General features: G+C 43.8%; 1 protein-coding gene across 2 annotated transcripts in view; it reads right to left on the bottom strand.

Moving 5' to 3' along the window:
- trip12 (thyroid hormone receptor interactor 12) overlaps positions 1-18,663 on the bottom strand; it is a 63,430-nt gene that overhangs the window by 29,760 nt on the left and 15,007 nt on the right. For both annotated transcript variants that reach the window (XM_080547580.1, XM_080547581.1), the window contains exons 6-15: positions 17,246-17,351; positions 16,133-16,269; positions 7,064-7,147; positions 4,740-4,835; positions 4,050-4,201; positions 3,151-3,186; positions 2,937-3,032; positions 2,514-2,606; positions 933-1,094; positions 244-312 (exon numbers count right to left, since the gene is read on the bottom strand). In XM_080547580.1, the coding sequence (XP_080403706.1) occupies positions 244-312; positions 933-1,094; positions 2,514-2,606; positions 2,937-3,032; positions 3,151-3,186; positions 4,050-4,201; positions 4,740-4,835; positions 7,064-7,147; positions 16,133-16,269; positions 17,246-17,351 (1,031 nt within the window). The remainder of the gene's footprint in view (positions 1-243; positions 313-932; positions 1,095-2,513; positions 2,607-2,936; positions 3,033-3,150; positions 3,187-4,049; positions 4,202-4,739; positions 4,836-7,063; positions 7,148-16,132; positions 16,270-17,245; positions 17,352-18,663) is intronic.

Raw genomic sequence — 18,663 nt, 5'->3', positions numbered from 1 at the left:
TGTCAAAAAATCTATGTAGTTATCAAGTATTTCCCCCCCCCCCCCCATGTCTGCCACGTGTCTTTTACAGAAAGGAGAGAGGACGGGAGAAGAGAGCATGGTGTTGTGTCATCCCTAGAATAGTACTTTGTTCATCTGAAAAAAGTGCTTTAAAAATACATCTGATTGAATTTTGATTGAGGAGGGGAGTCAGGAATGAAAAGACAACATGGTGCAGACACACGGTGTAACAACCTCTCCTACCTCCTCATGTTGAAAGTTGTCCACCAGTCTGGCGAAACAGAGACAAGTGCTTTCCACGGATTTCTTATCCTACACAAGGAGAAAAAGAAGTACACATGAGATACGATGGGTAACATGCACACTGACAGCACCACCGACCCTACTGCCAACAGTAAAACAACAACAGAGTGGAGACAGTACACTAGGTGAGAGACAGAGTATAACAGTAAAACAGCAGAGTGTACTAGGTGCAGGCAGGTACCTGGTGAGTGAGTCTCTGGGTCAGCAGCGGTAGAGTCAGGGGAGGGAGGGAGGTAGAGAGGATGGGGAGGGAGGGAGGCCTATCTGGTGAGTGAGTCTCTGGGTGAGCAGCGGTAGGGAGTCAGGGGGGAGGGAGGGAGGTAGAGAGGGGGGAGGGAGGGAGGGAGGTACCTGGTGAGTGAGTCTCTGGGTGAGGAGAGGAAGGGGGGGGAGGGAGGGAGGGAGGTAGAGAGGGGGGAGGGAGGTACCTGGTGAGTGAGTCTCTGGGTGAGCAGCGGTAGGGGGGGAGGGAGGTAGGGAGGGAGGTACCTGGTGAGTGAGTCTCTGGTAGGGCTTTCACACCGGTAGGGGGGGAGGGAGGGAGGGAGGTAGGGAGGGAGGGAGGTACCTGGTGAGTGAGTCTCTGGGTGAGCAGCGGTAGGGAGGGGGGGGAGGGAGGGAGGTAGTACCTGGTGAGTGAGTCTCTGGGTGAGCAGCGGTAGGGAGTCGGAGACAAAGTGGAACTCGTCGGGGGTGATGCTCTGGCAGCAGTTGGCAGCGATGGCCAGCGCGTTCCTCTGAGCGTTGATGCTGAAGAACTCCAGGTACAGCAGACAGTCAGCCAGCCCGCCCTGCACAGAGACCAGACCACACTGACTCACCAGGACACTACTGACTGTACTGTCCCAGTAAACAAAGAGTCCAAACGACGTCCTCCGGGAAGCCGGAATGTGGGTTCAGATGACGTCTTTAGGACGTCTTATGGACTACAGAATCGTCTTCTGTATATATACTTATAAGTATATATATAAGTAAGAATATATTATTTTGGCCTTAAATTACAGACCGCGCTGAGTGTGTGTACTTGTGTATCTGTCATGTGTAGTACTGTCTGTTGTTGTCTGTGTTATACGGTGTTGTATGATATATGTATACTGTACAGAGGTGTATGTATATATGTATACTGTACAGAGGTGTGAAAATGAATTTCCCCCTGGGGACAATAAATCTAAGTGTGATGTTATCGACTCATCTTTTGCTCACTTGAGTGCGCAGTGTCAGTTTAATTACCTACTGGAATGGCATGAAAGCATCAATGGCATGGTGACAAATACCACTCCAGAGATTAGTCAGGCCCGTATTAACAACCAGACACTGGGCAATGAAAATGGATTGGACATCCACTGTGTGATTCATAAGAGCTAGCCAATCAAATTGATCAACGGTTCGATTTGAGGAGAGAAGCAGGACGTTTTTGCAAAGTGTTGATACGTTGAACATCAGGTACATAAGCTAGCAGGCCATGTTGTTCACATGGACAGACAGGGTTCCTACAAGTTTCAACAAGTCAAATCTAAGACCCTTTTAAGACCTATTTGAACATAATTTCCGACCTATTCGCGGCACCATAGGGTAGTTTTTTGTCATCCTCGAGGTGATGAAATTAGGGATTTCACTGCCATACAGACAAAAAAGGAAGCAAATCGGCATTTCCTTGCAGGATCTCATTTTTAAGACCTAGCACCTCATTTTCTTTGAGCGGATAACTGAAATGTTTGACCTTTGGCCTTTTGCTGGATTTTAGACTTGAAGGCTTTTTAAGACCAGCGCGGGTACCCTGGAGAGATGTATCGTGGCAGCTTTCTGTGTTTTGCACGGTTAAAAGCTTGTTGACACAGCTGCGGCCCCTTGTGCGTTTGGTAATGTTACGTTCATGCTGAATATTCAGTGAAGACATGGATGACATTACCACACTCAGCCAGTTGGCTTCATCTGTTCTTCTGAGAAATGCAAAGCAAAAGACAGCTGTTTGTTTTTGATGCATTGTGGTGACAAGAAAGAATATCACGTAGCTGTTTCAAGTTTGCAACTGTAAGAGCAACTGAAGTTGGCTGGAGGGAGTGAGCCTTTAATAGAAGACTTGCCATCCTATATCCTCCCCTGGCCTCAGAACTGTGGTGTGGCGTGGGGGCAGGAGAGCCACAGAGACCGTTAGGGGGCAGATCTGAGAACAGCCCTACACAGGCAGTATACAACTATACAATACTTACAGCCTGCAGGATGGCTTTGCTGTGTCGCCGTGACAACATCTCCAAGGCGGTCAGTGCTTGCTCCGCTACATCAATGAACTGGATAACCTGAAGCTGCGAAACAAGGTTAGCATATACACAAGGTTAGCATATACACAAGGTTACAGTGTAAGTACATGACGGGTTCACTAACGGTGACCGGAGTCAACGCCGTACCTCCCATACATACAACCTCCCCTACCCCTAACCCTAACCCTGCCACCCCCCCCCTGGACATTGCTGTGTTAATTGTTCCCTGTGCCTGTTGGTTAACTCTGTGTTCTATGTGCTCATGTTATCTGTTGCTTGTGGTTTCTGTGGTTTCTGTTTTTCCCATATTGTCAGCGTCTTTGAGCCCCGGAAAAGTGCAGTATGAAGAAAATGAATTATTATTATTATTATTACCTTTTCCAGGAAGACAGGGATGGCATCCACCACCACAGCTGAGGACCGAGGGAGAGCCTCCATCATGTATGTGAGAGCACGGGAGGCATGGTTCATCTGTGTATGGAGGAACATAGAGTACACACATGGTTCATCTGTGTATGGAGGAACATAGAGTACACACATTTCCCAAGCATGAACCCCAAAGCAAACGAAACAAGGCGGTGATACTCACAATGTCAAAGTTGTGCTCCATCTGTAACAGCGTGATCTGTAGGGAGGAGGAGTTGAGAGGATTAGTAACGACACCGTCTTAAGACCAGGTGCTACAACAGCAACTACAGGCCAAGAGGACAGAACAGGAGCTACAACAGCAACTACAGGCCAAGAGGACAGGACAGGGGAGAGGGCCACTGACACGGAGCAGGGTTGCAAACTGGCGATGGCCCAAAAAGGTGATAAAAAAATTATGTTTGCCTAAAAACTAAGAAAATGATCAATGATCATGGCAGCTAACCTTAGAGGGGGGAGGGTAGCGCTAGCACTAATGGTGCTAAATGGATATCACTAGTTAGTAAGTAGCGGCGGCACACCCCTGACTAACACCTGCAAAATGACTTCGAAAACAGTTCAAAGTTATTTAAACAGCAGCGGAGTTTAGCAGACAGGAAGATGAGTTAGCTCGCACTTCGTGTGACTTGGATGAGGACTCCCCCCCCCCCCACCCCTCCGCCAACCCCCCCAAGTGAGTTTTTTTTTTGTGCAGATCTACACGATTCACATGGATGAGCTATTTTCAGGTCAAAACGCCTAATTTAAATGGTAAATGGACTGCACTTATATAGCGCCTTTTTTGCTGCTCCAAAGCGCTTTACAACGGCCTCTCATTCACCCATTCACACACAAATGGCGGCAAGCTGCCATGCAAGGCGCTGGCCCGCTCACTGGGAGCAATTTTGTGGTTCAGTGTCCCAAGGACACTTCGACATGTGGCCGGGGCTCGAACCGCTGATCTGCCAACCTTGTGATCATTAGACGGCGGCTCTACCTCCTGTGCCACAGCCGCACAGGCGCCACAGCCGCCCCCAATTTAGCAGCAAGGTGACAGGTTTGCGCCCCTGGGGACAGACTCACCAGAGCGGGGACGACACTCTTCACAGGGAATCCTCCCAGCGTCTCCTCGTTGCCCATCACCAGCAGCTGGCACATCTCTATGGCCGCCTGCAGCTGCTGGGACTCATCGCCCGTGGCCTGGAGGCCCTGGAGGAGCTGCTGGGCCTTGGAGCCTGGGGGGGGGGCAGGTAGGAGGCAGGGAGGAGATAAGTAGGGAGGCAGGTAGGAGGGAGGCAGGAAGGAGGGAGGAGGCAGGTAGGCGGCAGGTATGAGGTAGGAGGGAGGCAGGTAGGAAGGAGGTAGGAGGCAGGGGGGAGGCAGATGGTCACTCAGGTCATAACACAGATATACTCAACAGTAAACAAAGAGTCCAAAAGACGTCCTCAGGGAAGCCGGAATGTGGGTTCAGACGACGTCTTTCTAGGACGTCCAGATGACGTCTTATGGAAGACTTCTGTAGTCCATAAGACGTCCTAGAAAGACGTCATCTGAACCCACATTCCGGCTTCCCTGAGGACCTCTTTTGGACTCTTTGTTTACTGGGTCAACAGCAGGAAAGTAGTCAGCACACACTTAAGATAAGGTGTATGTAAGAGAGCTTGAGGAGAACGCCAGAATGAACAAGATACGTCCCGTCAAAATCTCATGCCGTAACACCCCTAGATAGTGACGCGCACACACACACACACACACACGTGAAGAGGTACTCACTGGCTCCACTGCCTATGGTTCTGTGGAACAGCTGTGACATGCGGGGCCCCAGGGGCCCAAAGAGGTGTGGCGGCAGACCCCTGGCCTCCAGCAGGGCTGTGGGGAGAACCACAAAACCATTAACACTAGAACAGCCATGAGGGGTCATGTGAGTAAAAAAACATGTTATACCTTTGCACTCAAAGTCACATCAGGATAAGCTAGTATAAAGCTATTTTGCCGTTTTTCTGTGGAGGAAGCAGGCTAATTTACAAGCGGCCAACTAGTGGTCGTTGTGTGTAAATAGCAGGTTAGCATTTTAAAGAGGCGAGCTCTTGTACAGGGTTCCCACACCTTCTGAAACATCAAATTCAAGCACCTTTCAAGGACTTTCAAGACTCAATTCCCTCAAATTCAAGGACCCAACACGGCATAGTTTGAGACAGATCTCGATGTGAATTTATATAATAGGAACTATCCTCTCACAGACAACAATTAAAAAGAGAGGCTTGAATGTGTGAACACTAGATAATCTCTTGACTTCTCTACCACAGCAAAGCAAAACAATATATTGTGAAATATGTATAAAGTTAAGCAATACAGAGACTTATTTACTACTTGACGAGCTAAAAACATTTTAAAATATATTATTATTTTTTTTTAGAGAGTGAGAGGGGAATTCAAGCACTTTCAATGACCCATGTCTTTTTTCAAAAACCTTTAAGACCTTGATTTTTTCCCCTCAAATTCACAAACTTTCAAGGATTTCAAGGACCCGTGGGAACCCTGTTTTAATAATGTCTCACATTAGATGGGAAAGTGTGTGGTCTCAGCATGGAAATTTGAGATCAGTGGCCCAACCCCATAACCAGAGCCTCATACTCCTTTGTGATTGGTTAATATTGGATGTCCATCATCACTGTGAACCTGTGGCCTTTTAGAGAGACAGACTGTGAGGTCATCCTGTCTGTCAGCAGCCCCTGTGTGCCCAACACTGCACAACTGGAGCATGTTGGGATGAGAGCAGGGACTGCTGGGAGCAGTGGGCAGCTGGGGGGAGTTTGGGCATCAGACCTTTTACATCACATCATCGACCAACATCATTTGACTTATCTGGGTTCCCACACCTGAAACATCAAGGTCCTTTCAAGGACTTTCAAGACACAATTCCCTCAAATTCAAGGACCCAACAACACGGCATAGTTTGAGACAGAACTAGTTGACGAGCTAAGTAAAAAACATTTGAATATATATTTTTTAAATTACAGAGAGAGAGAGGGGAATTCAAGCACTTTCAATGACCCATGTCTATTTTCAAAAACTTTTAAGACCTTGATTTCTTTTTCTCAAATTCACAAACTTTCAAGGATTTCAAGGACCCGTGGGAACCCTGTTGTAGTACGTAAAAAAGGCACGGCGATATCGAAATATCAATAACCTTACCAAAAGTCTAGTGTAGGTGCGAACTGCTATGTACCTATAACCTAATGAGAGATAGTATGATCACCATACCTTGGTATGCTATGTACCTATAACCTAATGAGAGATAGCATGGTCACCATACCTTGGTATGCTATGTACCTGTAACCTAATGAGAGATAGTATGATCTCCATACCTTGGTATGCTATGTACCTATAACCTAATGAGAGATAGCATGGTCACCATACCTTGGTATGCTATGTACCTGTAACCTAATGAGAGATAGCATGATCACCTACCTTGGTATGCCATGTACCTATAACCTAATGAGAGATAGCATGATCACCTACCTTGGTATGCCATGTACCTATAACCTAATGAGAGATAGCATGGTCACCATACCTTGGTATGCTATGTACCGGTACCTATAACCTAATGAGAGATAGTATGATCACCATACCTTGGTAGGCTATGTACCTATAACCTAATGAGAGATAGCATGGTCACCATACCTTGGTATGCCATGTACCTATAACCTAATGAGAGATAGTATGATCTCCATACCTTGGTATGCTATGTACCTATAACCTAATGAGAGATAGCATGGTCACCATACCTGGCAGTCTGAACTGCTATAACCTATGAGAGATAGTATGATCACCATACCTTGGTATGCTATGTACCTATAACCTAATGAGAGATAGTATGATCACCATACCTTGGTATGCTATGTACCTATAACCTAATGAGAGATAGCATGGTCACCATACCTTGGTATGCTATGTACCTATAACCTAATGAGAGATAGTATGATCACCATACCTTGGTAGGCTATGTACCTATAACCTAATGAGAGATAGCATGGTCACCATACCTGGCAGTCTGAACTGCTATAACCTAATAAGAGATAGTATGATCACCATACCTTGCAGTCTGCCCATTTCAGAGTCGTCTGACTCACTCTCTCCAGAGGTGGTCATCCCAACCGCTCCGGCCACCGAGCTGGAGGCTGAGGGTCAACAGGAAAGACGGATTTGTTAATAATAATTTTCATCAAATGTTAAAATCTAAAATAACAACTAATTTATCACAGTTAAGTTGGCAGCAAGGATGACTCAGGTAAAGGACCATATGAGCAGGTCCTGGGAGTCAAAATTATGACTAAATGTATGGAGAGGCTGGATCTGTGGAGACATCCATTACAAGGTTCCTGCAGGTTTCAACAAGTCACATTTAAGACCTTTTAAATACCTTTTTAAGACCACTTTTGTTAGAAATGTTGCCCTAATTCACAGCCATACCGGCAAACAAATTAAGCATGAAGGAAAGAAGAAATAAGTCCCAGAATTACTTACAACGTAAATGTATTCTCCTTCAACATACGAACAAACACAACAGTAAATGTATTCATGTTCAAATATGAACAAACACAACAGTAAACAGAACTGGTGCCCCATTGACAAGGTTTGGCAGAGTTGTGTAATGTGTGGAGTCCACAGCAACAAGCTGAGCATCTCCATAGTGTTCTGCTGCTCTTACTGGAGAAGTTCGAAGAGTTTCCCATTTACATTGGGCCCATCCATCGAGATGGACACCAGGGGCGTATTCCATGAAACTCGATTACAGGAAATTCAGGCTTGTTTTCATAATCCGCAATAATTTCAGATCGAGTTCCGTTCCCTGAATGTGGCTGAAATAATTTGCTGTGGTGTTTATATGCAACCAATCCATCAGAACAAAACCAGGTTTACGGTCTGGTTTAAGTTAGATGTTTGTCAAAAATGTCTCACAGGCGAAAACAAAAACCCTGAACGACAGTTCCTCAAGTGTCTTTGTGTAAATATTAGGTCCCACCTTTTACGAGATAGATAGATAATTGGATATTTTGATAGTGATGGACTTTAATGTTTATTTTTTGGCATTTAACAGACGCCTTCATGCAAATCGATTAACAATAATTACATCTAAGTAGGTGAATCATCTATCCATCAGTAATCATAAGAAATAGCAATCTTTGCCAAATCCAGGGTCCAGTTACAACACTAGAAGAACCATTGTAGTTGTCGTAAATTAGCCTACACCATCATTTTACACACATTTTTAGATTAGAGTCAACTTTATTGTTATTGCAGAGTACAAGCATCAGACAATGAAATGCAGTAAAAAGTGTATCTCAGAAGCGGGATTAGAACCCCCGTCTTAAAAGAACACTATAATCTACCAGCAGCGGCTAATGGATCTGCCATCCTGATGATCTGATAGTGTGTAGCCTGCTGCTAATATAAACACAGTAGTGAATGTTAATTTATTAAAAAATGAAATAAAACAATAAGTAGGGGCTAGTATGACATGCATTTAAGCTGTCTGCAATTCTTTTGCCAAGCCATTTCCCTCGCCTCGTTAATCTTCATAAAGATCCATAAGCAGAGCGCTGCACTGTCATGGGCTCTTCTGGGCTGTTTATAACTCCCGCCCAAATCCAGCATTTCCAAACCGGAGTTGCGTGAACACTGATGACAAAAGGCTGATTCTAATTCGAGGGATCACTTGAGGCTTCAATCCCAATCGAGAGTTGCTTGAAACAAGGCTTGTTTTTAATCGCGAATGTACTAATCAACGTACGTGGAACACCCCCCAGGCTCCTCAGTTCAGGTTGGTCCACACTGACACAAAAATAGATTTAAGAGCAGAATAGATCACATTCTGCCAATAGCATTGAACATGAAACAAGACTAAGCATGCCTAGTTTAAACAATTAAATAGGCATTTAATGATCAATAAGCTATTGATTAGTTACTTTGACAGCATTGCTAATAAAAATAATCAATGAATGTGACAGTCAATATTAAGTAGGCTAATACTTGCTAATAAACAAACATTAACTCAAGTTGGTCCACAGTCCTGAGAAATTATTCTGTTATTTATGCTATTATATCTAGTATTGCATTGATAAGCAATAGAAATTAATCAAGATATTGATATAATAGGCCAACTTACTTTGTCATTGTTCTATAATGAAAACAATCAACGAATGTGAGTCTAATACCAATACTTGCTACATAAATATACATATTTAATTATCAACATATCATTACTTCAGGGCTTGACATTAAGCTTTTTCAGGTACTTGTCGTTCGGACAAGTGAACTTATCTTTTACTTGTCCTAGAGCTCAAGTTACTTGTCCAAATCCAAAGATTTTGAAAAAGCAATAATATGAATAATAATATATTATACTCTCACCGGCCACTTCATTAGGTACACCTTTTCAACTGCTTGTAAACGCAAATACCTAATCAGCCAATCATGTGGCAGCAACTCAATGCATTTAGGCATGTAGACATGGTCAAGACGATCTGCTGAAGTTCAAACCAGCATCAGAATGGGAAATAAAGGTGATTTAAGTGACTTTGAACCTGGCATGGTTGTTGGTGCCAGACGGGCTGTTGCGTGATATTATAGTGTCAATATGGACCAAAATCTCTGAGGAATGTTTCCAGCACCATGTTGAATCTATGCCACGAAGAATTAAGGCAGTTCTGAAGGCAAAAGAGGGGGTCCAACCCCAAGGTGTGCCTAATGAAGTGGCCAGTGAGTGTATGTGTATGCAAATAACACATTTGACTACTATTGATTTGATAATGATGTATCCTTAATTTTCAAATGTATTCATTAAACAATATTTTGTAATTATTTAAAAACGTAGGGGTAATCAGTGATTACCCTAACCCTTTTAGATTAAGATTGGCCACAAAAGGGATGAATCAGGGTTTCCGTTAGAAAAATTTGCCGTCGGACATCGTGTCCGGGAAGAATTCGATTTACCGGACAAACGTGATATATTCCGGTCATCATATTAAAATATATATATTTTTTTTTTTTGCAAAATCATATATTTTTTTTCTCCAAATCTAATATAGCTGTTTGTCGCGGTGATTACTGTTGTGTAGCGGCCTATATATGCCATTTAATGTCTATTTCTCATCCGATACGATTAGATGCGAGCTATATGGTTGCTACTGCAAGAAAATCAAAGATTCCAAAAGCAAGCCCTAAAATTGTTTTCAAAAGGACATACAAAAGTTTTAATGAAGACAATTTCATACATGATGTTGGAAATTTAGATTGGAATGATGTGTACACTGCTGATGACCCAGAGATTTCTTTAAATGTTTTCATGAATGTTTTTATGGAACTAGTTAATAGACATGCCCCCATGAAAAAGTTCACAGTGAAATCCAGAACTGCCCCTTGGATTGATGAGGGTATGAAATGTTTAATGAAACAAAGGGATGAAGCTAAAAGGGTGTCAGTAAAATCTTGTTTACTAGATGACAGACTAAATTATTGTAGATTGAGAAATCTGGTAACTAAATTGAACAAAACCAAAAAGAAGGAATATTATAAGCAAAGAATAAGTGATGTTAGACATGATGGTAAACAACTTTGGAACACTCTGAATGAAATCATGGGAAGAAGGAAAAATGGGTGTGCTTCATTTGTTGAAGCCAATGGGATGTTCCTAACAAAACCACTAGATATTGCTAATTACTTTAATAATTTTTTTGTAAGTAAAACTGACAAATTGAGACAGAACATGTGCTGCACCAATTCCAACACTTGTAAACTAATAAGCAACGAAATAATGAAGGGTAAGAACTGTTCATTTGAATTTCAATGTGTTGACACTGAGGAGGTTAGGAAGTTGCTGGAGTCCCTCCCTGCTTATGGTTCGGCGGGTACTGACAACCTAGACAGTAAGATATTGAAGATAGCCGCTAATCACATTTCTGGGCCTATAGGTCATATATTAAATAGATGTTTATTAAGTGGAATGTGTCCTGGATTGTGGAAAGAGGGTAAAATTATACCACTGCCAAAGGATAGTAGAACAACTTTCAGTGGACCTAACAGTCGTCCTATAAGTATTCTTCCTGTACTCAGCAAAGTCATGGAAAGGATTATTTATGTTCAGATTCAGGACTATTTCACGTCAAATGGACTAACCACCAAATACCAACATGCGTACAGGCAAGGCCATTCTACCTCAACTGCGCTCACACAGATGACCGATGACTGGTTAGGAGAAATTGATAACTCAAAGGTAGTGGCTGCAGTGTTGCTAGACTTCAGTGCTGCTTTTGACGTCATTGATCATGAGCTGTTAATTAGAAAGCTCACGTGTTACAGGTTCACACCTCCTGCCATTACCCTAATTAAAAGCTATCTCTTTGCAAGAACACAGAGAGTGTACTATAATGGCAGCTTATCGAATAGTAGCAAATTAGCTTGTGGTGTGCCTCAAGGAAGTTGTCTTGGACCACTCCTCTTCTCTATTTTCACTAATGATTTGCCTTATGCTATAAAAAGTTCTTGTATTGTGATGTATGCCGATGACTCTACAATTTATTATGCAGCAAATACGTATAACGAACTCAATCAAGTTCTTTCAAAAGAATTAGAAATGGTGCATGAATGGATTACATTGAACAAGCTTGTTTTGAATATATCCAAAACTCAGAGTATTGTTTTTGGGTCTAGGCACAAACTGGCTTCTATGCCTAAATTGAATCTATATATAGCCAAGGAACCCATCGAACAAGTGAAGAAAGTAAAGTCACTTGGTTTGGTCATTGATAACAACCTGTCATGGTCAGAGCATATAAACAGAATCATTCAGAAAATGGGTGTTGGCATTCACATCACAAGACAATGTGCACCATATGTACCATCTCATATCCTGGAACAAGTCTGTAGATCACTAGTTTTAACTCACCTGGATTACTGCTCAGTGGTGTGGGCCTCGGCCTCAAAAACAGAACTATCTAGATTACAAGTAGCTCAGAACAGGGCTGCTAGGCTCGTTCTGGGTTGCTCTTCTAGAACTAGCATTCATAAAATGCAGTCTAGCCTATCGTGGCTTAATGTGGAGAAAAGGCTAGCCTCAGGCACAGTGACATTTCTTAGCAATACACTGCGAACACACAAACCTGAGTTCCTGCAAGATCACATAGTATTTTGTAATACTGTTCATAGCCATAATACCAGGAAGGCCGGCAATGGTGACATTATGAAAGCCCACCCAAGAACACATTTTTTGAAAAGAACAGTGCTTTATAGAGCTAGTACAATTTGGAATGGATTACCTCTCGATATCCGCCAAGAAAAAAGTAAAAGGTTATTCAAAAAGAGACTGAAGAGGCACCTATTAAGTGGCTGATGACAGGAGCTGTTTTATTTCACTTTGTTTATTTTGGTTGATTCCTTTTTTCATAGAAGAGATGACTGCGTTAGGATCATGTCTTTATAGGTCTTTATATTTTAATGGATTAATAATATTTGCCCTTTTTGTAAATTTTTATTTATTTTAGTTTATTTTGTTGTATTTACTACTGTATCGGGGGGATAGTGTGTGGATGTCGCGGAGGGTCACGCATTGTCCCTTTAATGTATTATATGTTGTATTAATGTATAAGTTGTTTGTCTGTTGATTATATGTGGACCCCAGGAAGATTAGCAAACTGCTACGGCATAAGCTAATGGGGATCCTTTTAAATAAACAATAAACAATAAACAATATAATATATAATAATATAACATGATTTGACGGATGCGCGCTATGCCATGCGTCAAATCCAGCGCTGAACGGGTCCAGCGCTGAACGGGCGCCTCACTGGGAACTGAACAGACAGCATCGATCAATGAACGGACTCCACATTACGTTAACTGAAGTTTGTTAAATTGTTTGGGATTAATGTGAGTTTTCTATTTTCTCTTTCCAGTTTTACCCTTTTTTTTTAAATCAATAAAACAACGTCATTTCTATAAGTCTCGCTGGTTGGGAAGGCATTTCGTTTAGCTCGGGAGTATGACAATGGGAAGAACACAACTGTATAACTGAATGACAACAAATGTATGAGTAATGAGTAAAACAATGTCACTTTTATAGTATGTTGTTTAACTTGCCGTTCGGTCGCCATGGCTCTAGTGTGTGTAGCAGCTTCAGCTAGCTGGCTAGAAACTTCTAGGGGTGCGTTCGTAAACACGCTCTGAGAGCGCCGGAGCGCACGCTGGCTTCGATGTCACAGAGCGACCGAGTCGTTCGATTGGACGAGAGGCGTTCCGCGAGTGCTGATCGGATTTCCAGAGCGTGTTTACGAACGCACCCATAGATGGGAAATCAAGAAACCGTATTACTATGGTGGACGGGTTGGCAGGGTTGCCAGATAGGCATGGGTTACCGCCGAATGGGCTACTGTGTTTAAGCGGTAATAGACTGGTTAAGCTGTAATCCCATCTGGCATCAATCCCATGTGGCACCTGTGCGCTGTTTCGCGTAGGCCAGCCTACACATTAGGAGTCATCATCATGCCGGTGTCAAATCATATCATAATAAAAGAAATACATAGCCTATATATTCGTCTTTTTTTAAAATAGAAGGAATCAGAATGTGAACTTTAGCGTATTGTATTCAAAGGGAATTATTTTCACCGGACAATATGTCCGACGACTTTTCAATATGTCGGACTTCAACAAAATTTACCGGACAAAGACCGGTAATTCCCGGTTAACGGAAACCCAGGGATGAATATCTAGGAATATTTACAAAAAAATGTTGTAACTACAGTCCCTCCCCAATGGAAGCAATCTTATTTGCTAGCCTTTGGATAGTATCCTATATTCAAATTGAGAAATCTATCATTAGTGTCATTCTGAAGTTCGTATTGCGTATTACATGTTCACGTGAATGGCACTAGTGACAGGAGACCCACAACACTATGGCTGCGTTCGTAAACTCGCTCTGGAATCTGATCAGCACTCATGGAATGCCTTTTGTCCAATCAAATTACTTGGTCTCTTCATGACGTTGAACGCATTGTGCGCTCTGGCGCTCTGAGCGAATTTACGAACTATGACGATAACGAACTACGAGAGACTGAAATAGCCAGAATGAGGCACGGCATCGCTTTGCTTGCTATTTTTTTTTACTATTCAGATCGGAAGGAGGAATTAATGTTTGCAGATATTAATACATATTGATTTGTTTTTTTGTTTTGACTTGTCCATCGGACAACTGCAGGAGGAAGTCCACTTGTCCAAACATAAAATGTACTTGTCCCGGACAAGCGGACAAGCCTTAATGTCGAGCCCTGATTACTTACTTTGACATGTTCAACCAAGTCCTGCGCTGTTGCATGTCCATCATCATCAGAACGAACGGGCCGTCGTTTACGTTAGAGACGAGGTCTCTTGATGTGCTCCGCTAAACTTTCGTGACGTATGACGTTTTGTCACCACCACACTCAAACGTTTTCGTGATATTGGAATCTTGAAACACGTTTGTAAAAAGCTCACCTATGCCATCGTTGCTGTTGGAGGATTGGTGTTTAGCTGCAGTATATGTAGCGCCCATAGCTCCACCTTGTTTGCTACCTGGGTCTTCTCCGAAAAGTTCTCACCGGGGGCTGCAGACTAGTGTTTATTGGTTCCAGACTCATTTCCATACTATTGTTGGGGGCGGCGGGGCTGATGGGCTTATTACCATACTGCGTAGGTTGCAAACCGGACATTTTCCCAAAAAACATTTAAAAGCGACACAGAGAAGTTATCGCAATTTCCTAATCCAAATAGAATTTTAAGACCTACCAACTCATATTTAAGACCTGCCAACTAGGGGTGTGCCGGTTCAGTTACTCTACGGTTTGGTATGAACCTTGTTTTTTCACAAACTGTTACTTTACTTTATTTTGCTTATACTTATGGAACTTTAACATTTAGACACATTCCAGAATATGACTGGTATATTGTATAATATCAACAAATATAAATATATATAAAGAAAAAAACACAAACAAATGTGACACCAGCCAGTGTTTTGATAAACCAGTAGGCTACTGGTTTAGGAAACTACAGATTCTAAGCTTTCAAATGTGTCGAGCACCAAAGTGTCATACATTGAAATCCGAAAAAAGATGACGAAGTTAGACTAATTTGATTGTTGTTAGACCTCAGGCACATATTAGGTTAAACTGGCTGTAATGAAACCGGAATCTAACGCTGCTAACAGCTAGCGGCTAACAAAGCACAGCGCTACGAAGGTCTGAACTGTATTTTAATAACATCACAACATGCTGATAGAACATCGACATGCTAAAAACACATAACTACACAATTAGATTATCACACAGTCCTCGCTTTTGAAGTCCTAAAACGAAAGTATGTTTACAAGCCATGTAAACCGATAGCCGTTTACCGATAGCCTCCGGAAAACGATAACAATGAATCCATTCCACAAAGTATACATATTAAGAGAGCCATTTTGAGAGCTATTTCTAGCCGTTTCACGTATGTCAGTGGTTTACGGTTTCACCAATTGGCGTCACAAATGTGCCTCTTAGGCTTGACGACTGGTGTAGGAAAGATAGAAATGAAAGTAAAAATGCACTTTAGCCATGAGAGCTGTACCAGCTGTAGCCCATATATGCATTGTGCACATATGCGACACGCGTGAAGCATTTCCGCGACGCGCGTTTCTGTTCACTGTTTTCGTTCCCTGGCTGTATTCAATGCCAAAACCAGAATGAATGACCCCACAACGCAGACTTGTAGCAATCCGGGGCTTCCTCAAACTGTTGCCATGTGCTCAACTCCGCTCGCCATGAACAGACATTTGAGCAAGAAGCAGCTGCGTTCCAGACCAACTCCACCTCCGACTTTGAATGAAACACAGGAAATGTAAAACCGCCACAGTTCACTAGTGTGTTGAACCATGGAAGGCGAACCATACCGTTCAATATAAAACCGAGAACCGTTGCACCCCTACTGCCAACTCATATTTAAGACTTAAGGCCTAAAATTCTGACTTAAGACCCAGCAGGAACCCTGTATTAAGACATAACACATCCACGAAATTCGTGAAATAACAAACGTTTTACTCCACATAAAGTCCAAGTTTACACTAATCACCAAGGGTGGTTCCCACCCCCCATAGTTACCTGAAGCCCCCTGCGGCGCCTCGTCTGTGCGAGCGGCTGAGGAGTTGGCCCCGTCCTGGTTGTTGTCAGAGTCGGCCATCTTCTCCTGTCGGCGAGCTTCGGCCGCCCCGCGCTTGCCCAGGCCTGAGCCTCGCCGACTGGCCAGAGAGAGAAGAGAAACAAGAGATGACACTGGTGAGTTAGACTGGCCAGAGAGAGGAGAGAAACAAGAGATGAGACTGGTGAGTTAGACTGGCCAGAGAGAGGAGAGAAGAGATGAGACTGGTGAGTTAGACTGGCCAGAGAGAGGAGAGAAGAGATGAGACTGGTGAGTTAGACTGGCCAGAGAGAGGAGAGAAGAGATGAGATTGGTGAGTTAGACTGGCCAGAGAGATAATCTGGCTGATCTGGCCCGATTTCCCCCCTTCCAACCAAGGACAGCAAACGCCTTGTCTACTACCCTGATCATGCCAGATTTCTGGCTAGGGGGACTAGACTGTCATAGGACAGATCTTTATGTATGTGGTGTGCTGTACTGGGAATATCATAGGGACTGAGGGTTGAGGCTGAGAGGGGCGTCAGCAGGGGTCGAGGGTGGAGACTGTACCTGGTGCTAACAGGGACTGAGGAGTAAGACAGTACCTGGTGCTAGACTAAGAGAAGAGGGTGAGACAGTACCTGGTGCTGGACTAAGAGAAGAGGGTGGAGACAGTACCTGGTGCTAGACTAAGAGAAGAGGGTGAGACAGTACCTGGGGCTAGACTAAGAGGGGTGAGGGTGGAGACAGTACCTGGTGCTAGACTAAGAGGGGTGAGGGTGGAGACAGTACCTGGTGCTAGACTAAGAGGGGTGAGGGTGGAGACAGTACCTGGTGCTAGACTAAGAGGGGTGAGGGTGGAGACAGTACCTGGTGCTGGACTAAGAGGGGTGAGGGTGAGACAGTACCTGGTGCTAGACTAAGAGAAGAGGGTAGAGACCGTACCTGGTGCTGGACTGAGGGGTGAGGGGTTAGGGGTGAGACAGTACCTGGTGCTAAGAGAGGCAGGGGGGGTAGAGAGTGTACCTGGTGCTGGACTGAGGGTAGAGAGTGTACCTAGTGCTGAGGAGCCTAAGAGAGGAGGGTTGAGACCCTACCTGGTGCTGGCACAGGAGCCCGTGGTCTTCTGGCGTGTGCTCCGCCGAAAGCTGGGGAGCTCTGCTGGAGGAGACTCGCTGCGCTTCTTAGTGGACTTCCTCAAACCTGCGGGAGGGAGGGGACATACAGGTGAGTAACGCAAACACCCAAGACACACAAACTTCCTCAAACCTGCGGGAGGGAGGGGACACCGTCCAGGTGAGTAACACACACACCTCAGACACAAAGACCCCCCCTTTTCATCTCCCCATCCCCCACATGCTACAGGGATGCAAACTGGTGATGAATTAATGTAATGTGCCAAATGGCCATTGTAAACTCATACAGACAAAGGCATTCTCACTTTGAAGTTGAGTTACTGTTCACTGGCAGGATGGGTGGTTCCAGCAGTGTGATTGTGTGGCCATGTGGTCTCTCTCTCTCTCTCTCCCTCCCTCCCTCCCTCCCTCCTATAGGTTAGCAGTTACCATTAAATGGACTGCACTTATATAGCACCTTTATCCAAAGCGCTTTACAACGGTCTCTCATTCACCCATTCACACACACATTCACACACCAATGGCGGCAAGCTACCATGCAAGGCGCCGGCCGGGCCGCTCACTGGGAGCAATTTGGGGTTCAGTGTCTTGCCCAAGGACACTTCGATGTGGCCAGCCAGGGCTCGAACCGCCGATCTGCCAATCTTGCGATCATTAGACGGCGGCTCTACCTCCTGCGCCACAGCCGCCCCATTAGAATGATTAGCAAATAAACTTGGCTATGTAGCCTACTGTTAATAACAAAGCATGCTTGAATAACATTGTAAACAAATACATATATTACAAGGCAGATAGAGCCTGTAAACTCAGACAACAGCTGGGACCAAAGACTAGAAGACAAAGCTATTTTCCTCAACCTTTTGTTTCATACATGTGCCTTTCAAACATCAGTATTCAAATGAAGAGTTGTTTGGAAGGGTGAACCATTCAGACTTCATCCACAGTTCTCCCCAGGAGAGCGTGGTGCAGGACTGCATTATCAAAACTAAGACTTGTGTTTATTCATGTCAAAATGCCCGCAGAATACTGCTAAAACTGTGACTACACTAAGGAACATCACAACACTTTCACTTTTGTTTTTAGAAACAAGGTTGTTGTTGGTGATAAGACAGACAGTCACTTCCTAAATGTATCATTTCATTTGCCTTGAAATGTTTACATGGTAGCGTGGCCAAGTCCACAGCATGGCAGCAGGCCAGTCTCACATTCTTTGGGGAGAACCCTGTCATCTTAACCCTGTCATCTTAACCCTGTCATCTTATCGGTTACAGTAGAATGACACTCGGTGTTCAAACCTTCCCAGAGTCACTCAACATCCAAGTGTGACAATTCCTTTGTCTCGAATCGTTTTCTACGGCCATTTGGCCCATTAGGGGAAG

This window comes from Nansenia antarctica, assembly GCF_963989245.1.
Source record: "Nansenia antarctica genome assembly, chromosome: 17".
Taxonomy (NCBI): Eukaryota; Metazoa; Chordata; class Actinopteri; order Argentiniformes; family Microstomatidae; genus Nansenia; species Nansenia antarctica.
The sequence above is the reverse complement of the archived record's forward strand: the minus strand, read 5'-3'. Positions and strand labels throughout refer to the sequence as shown.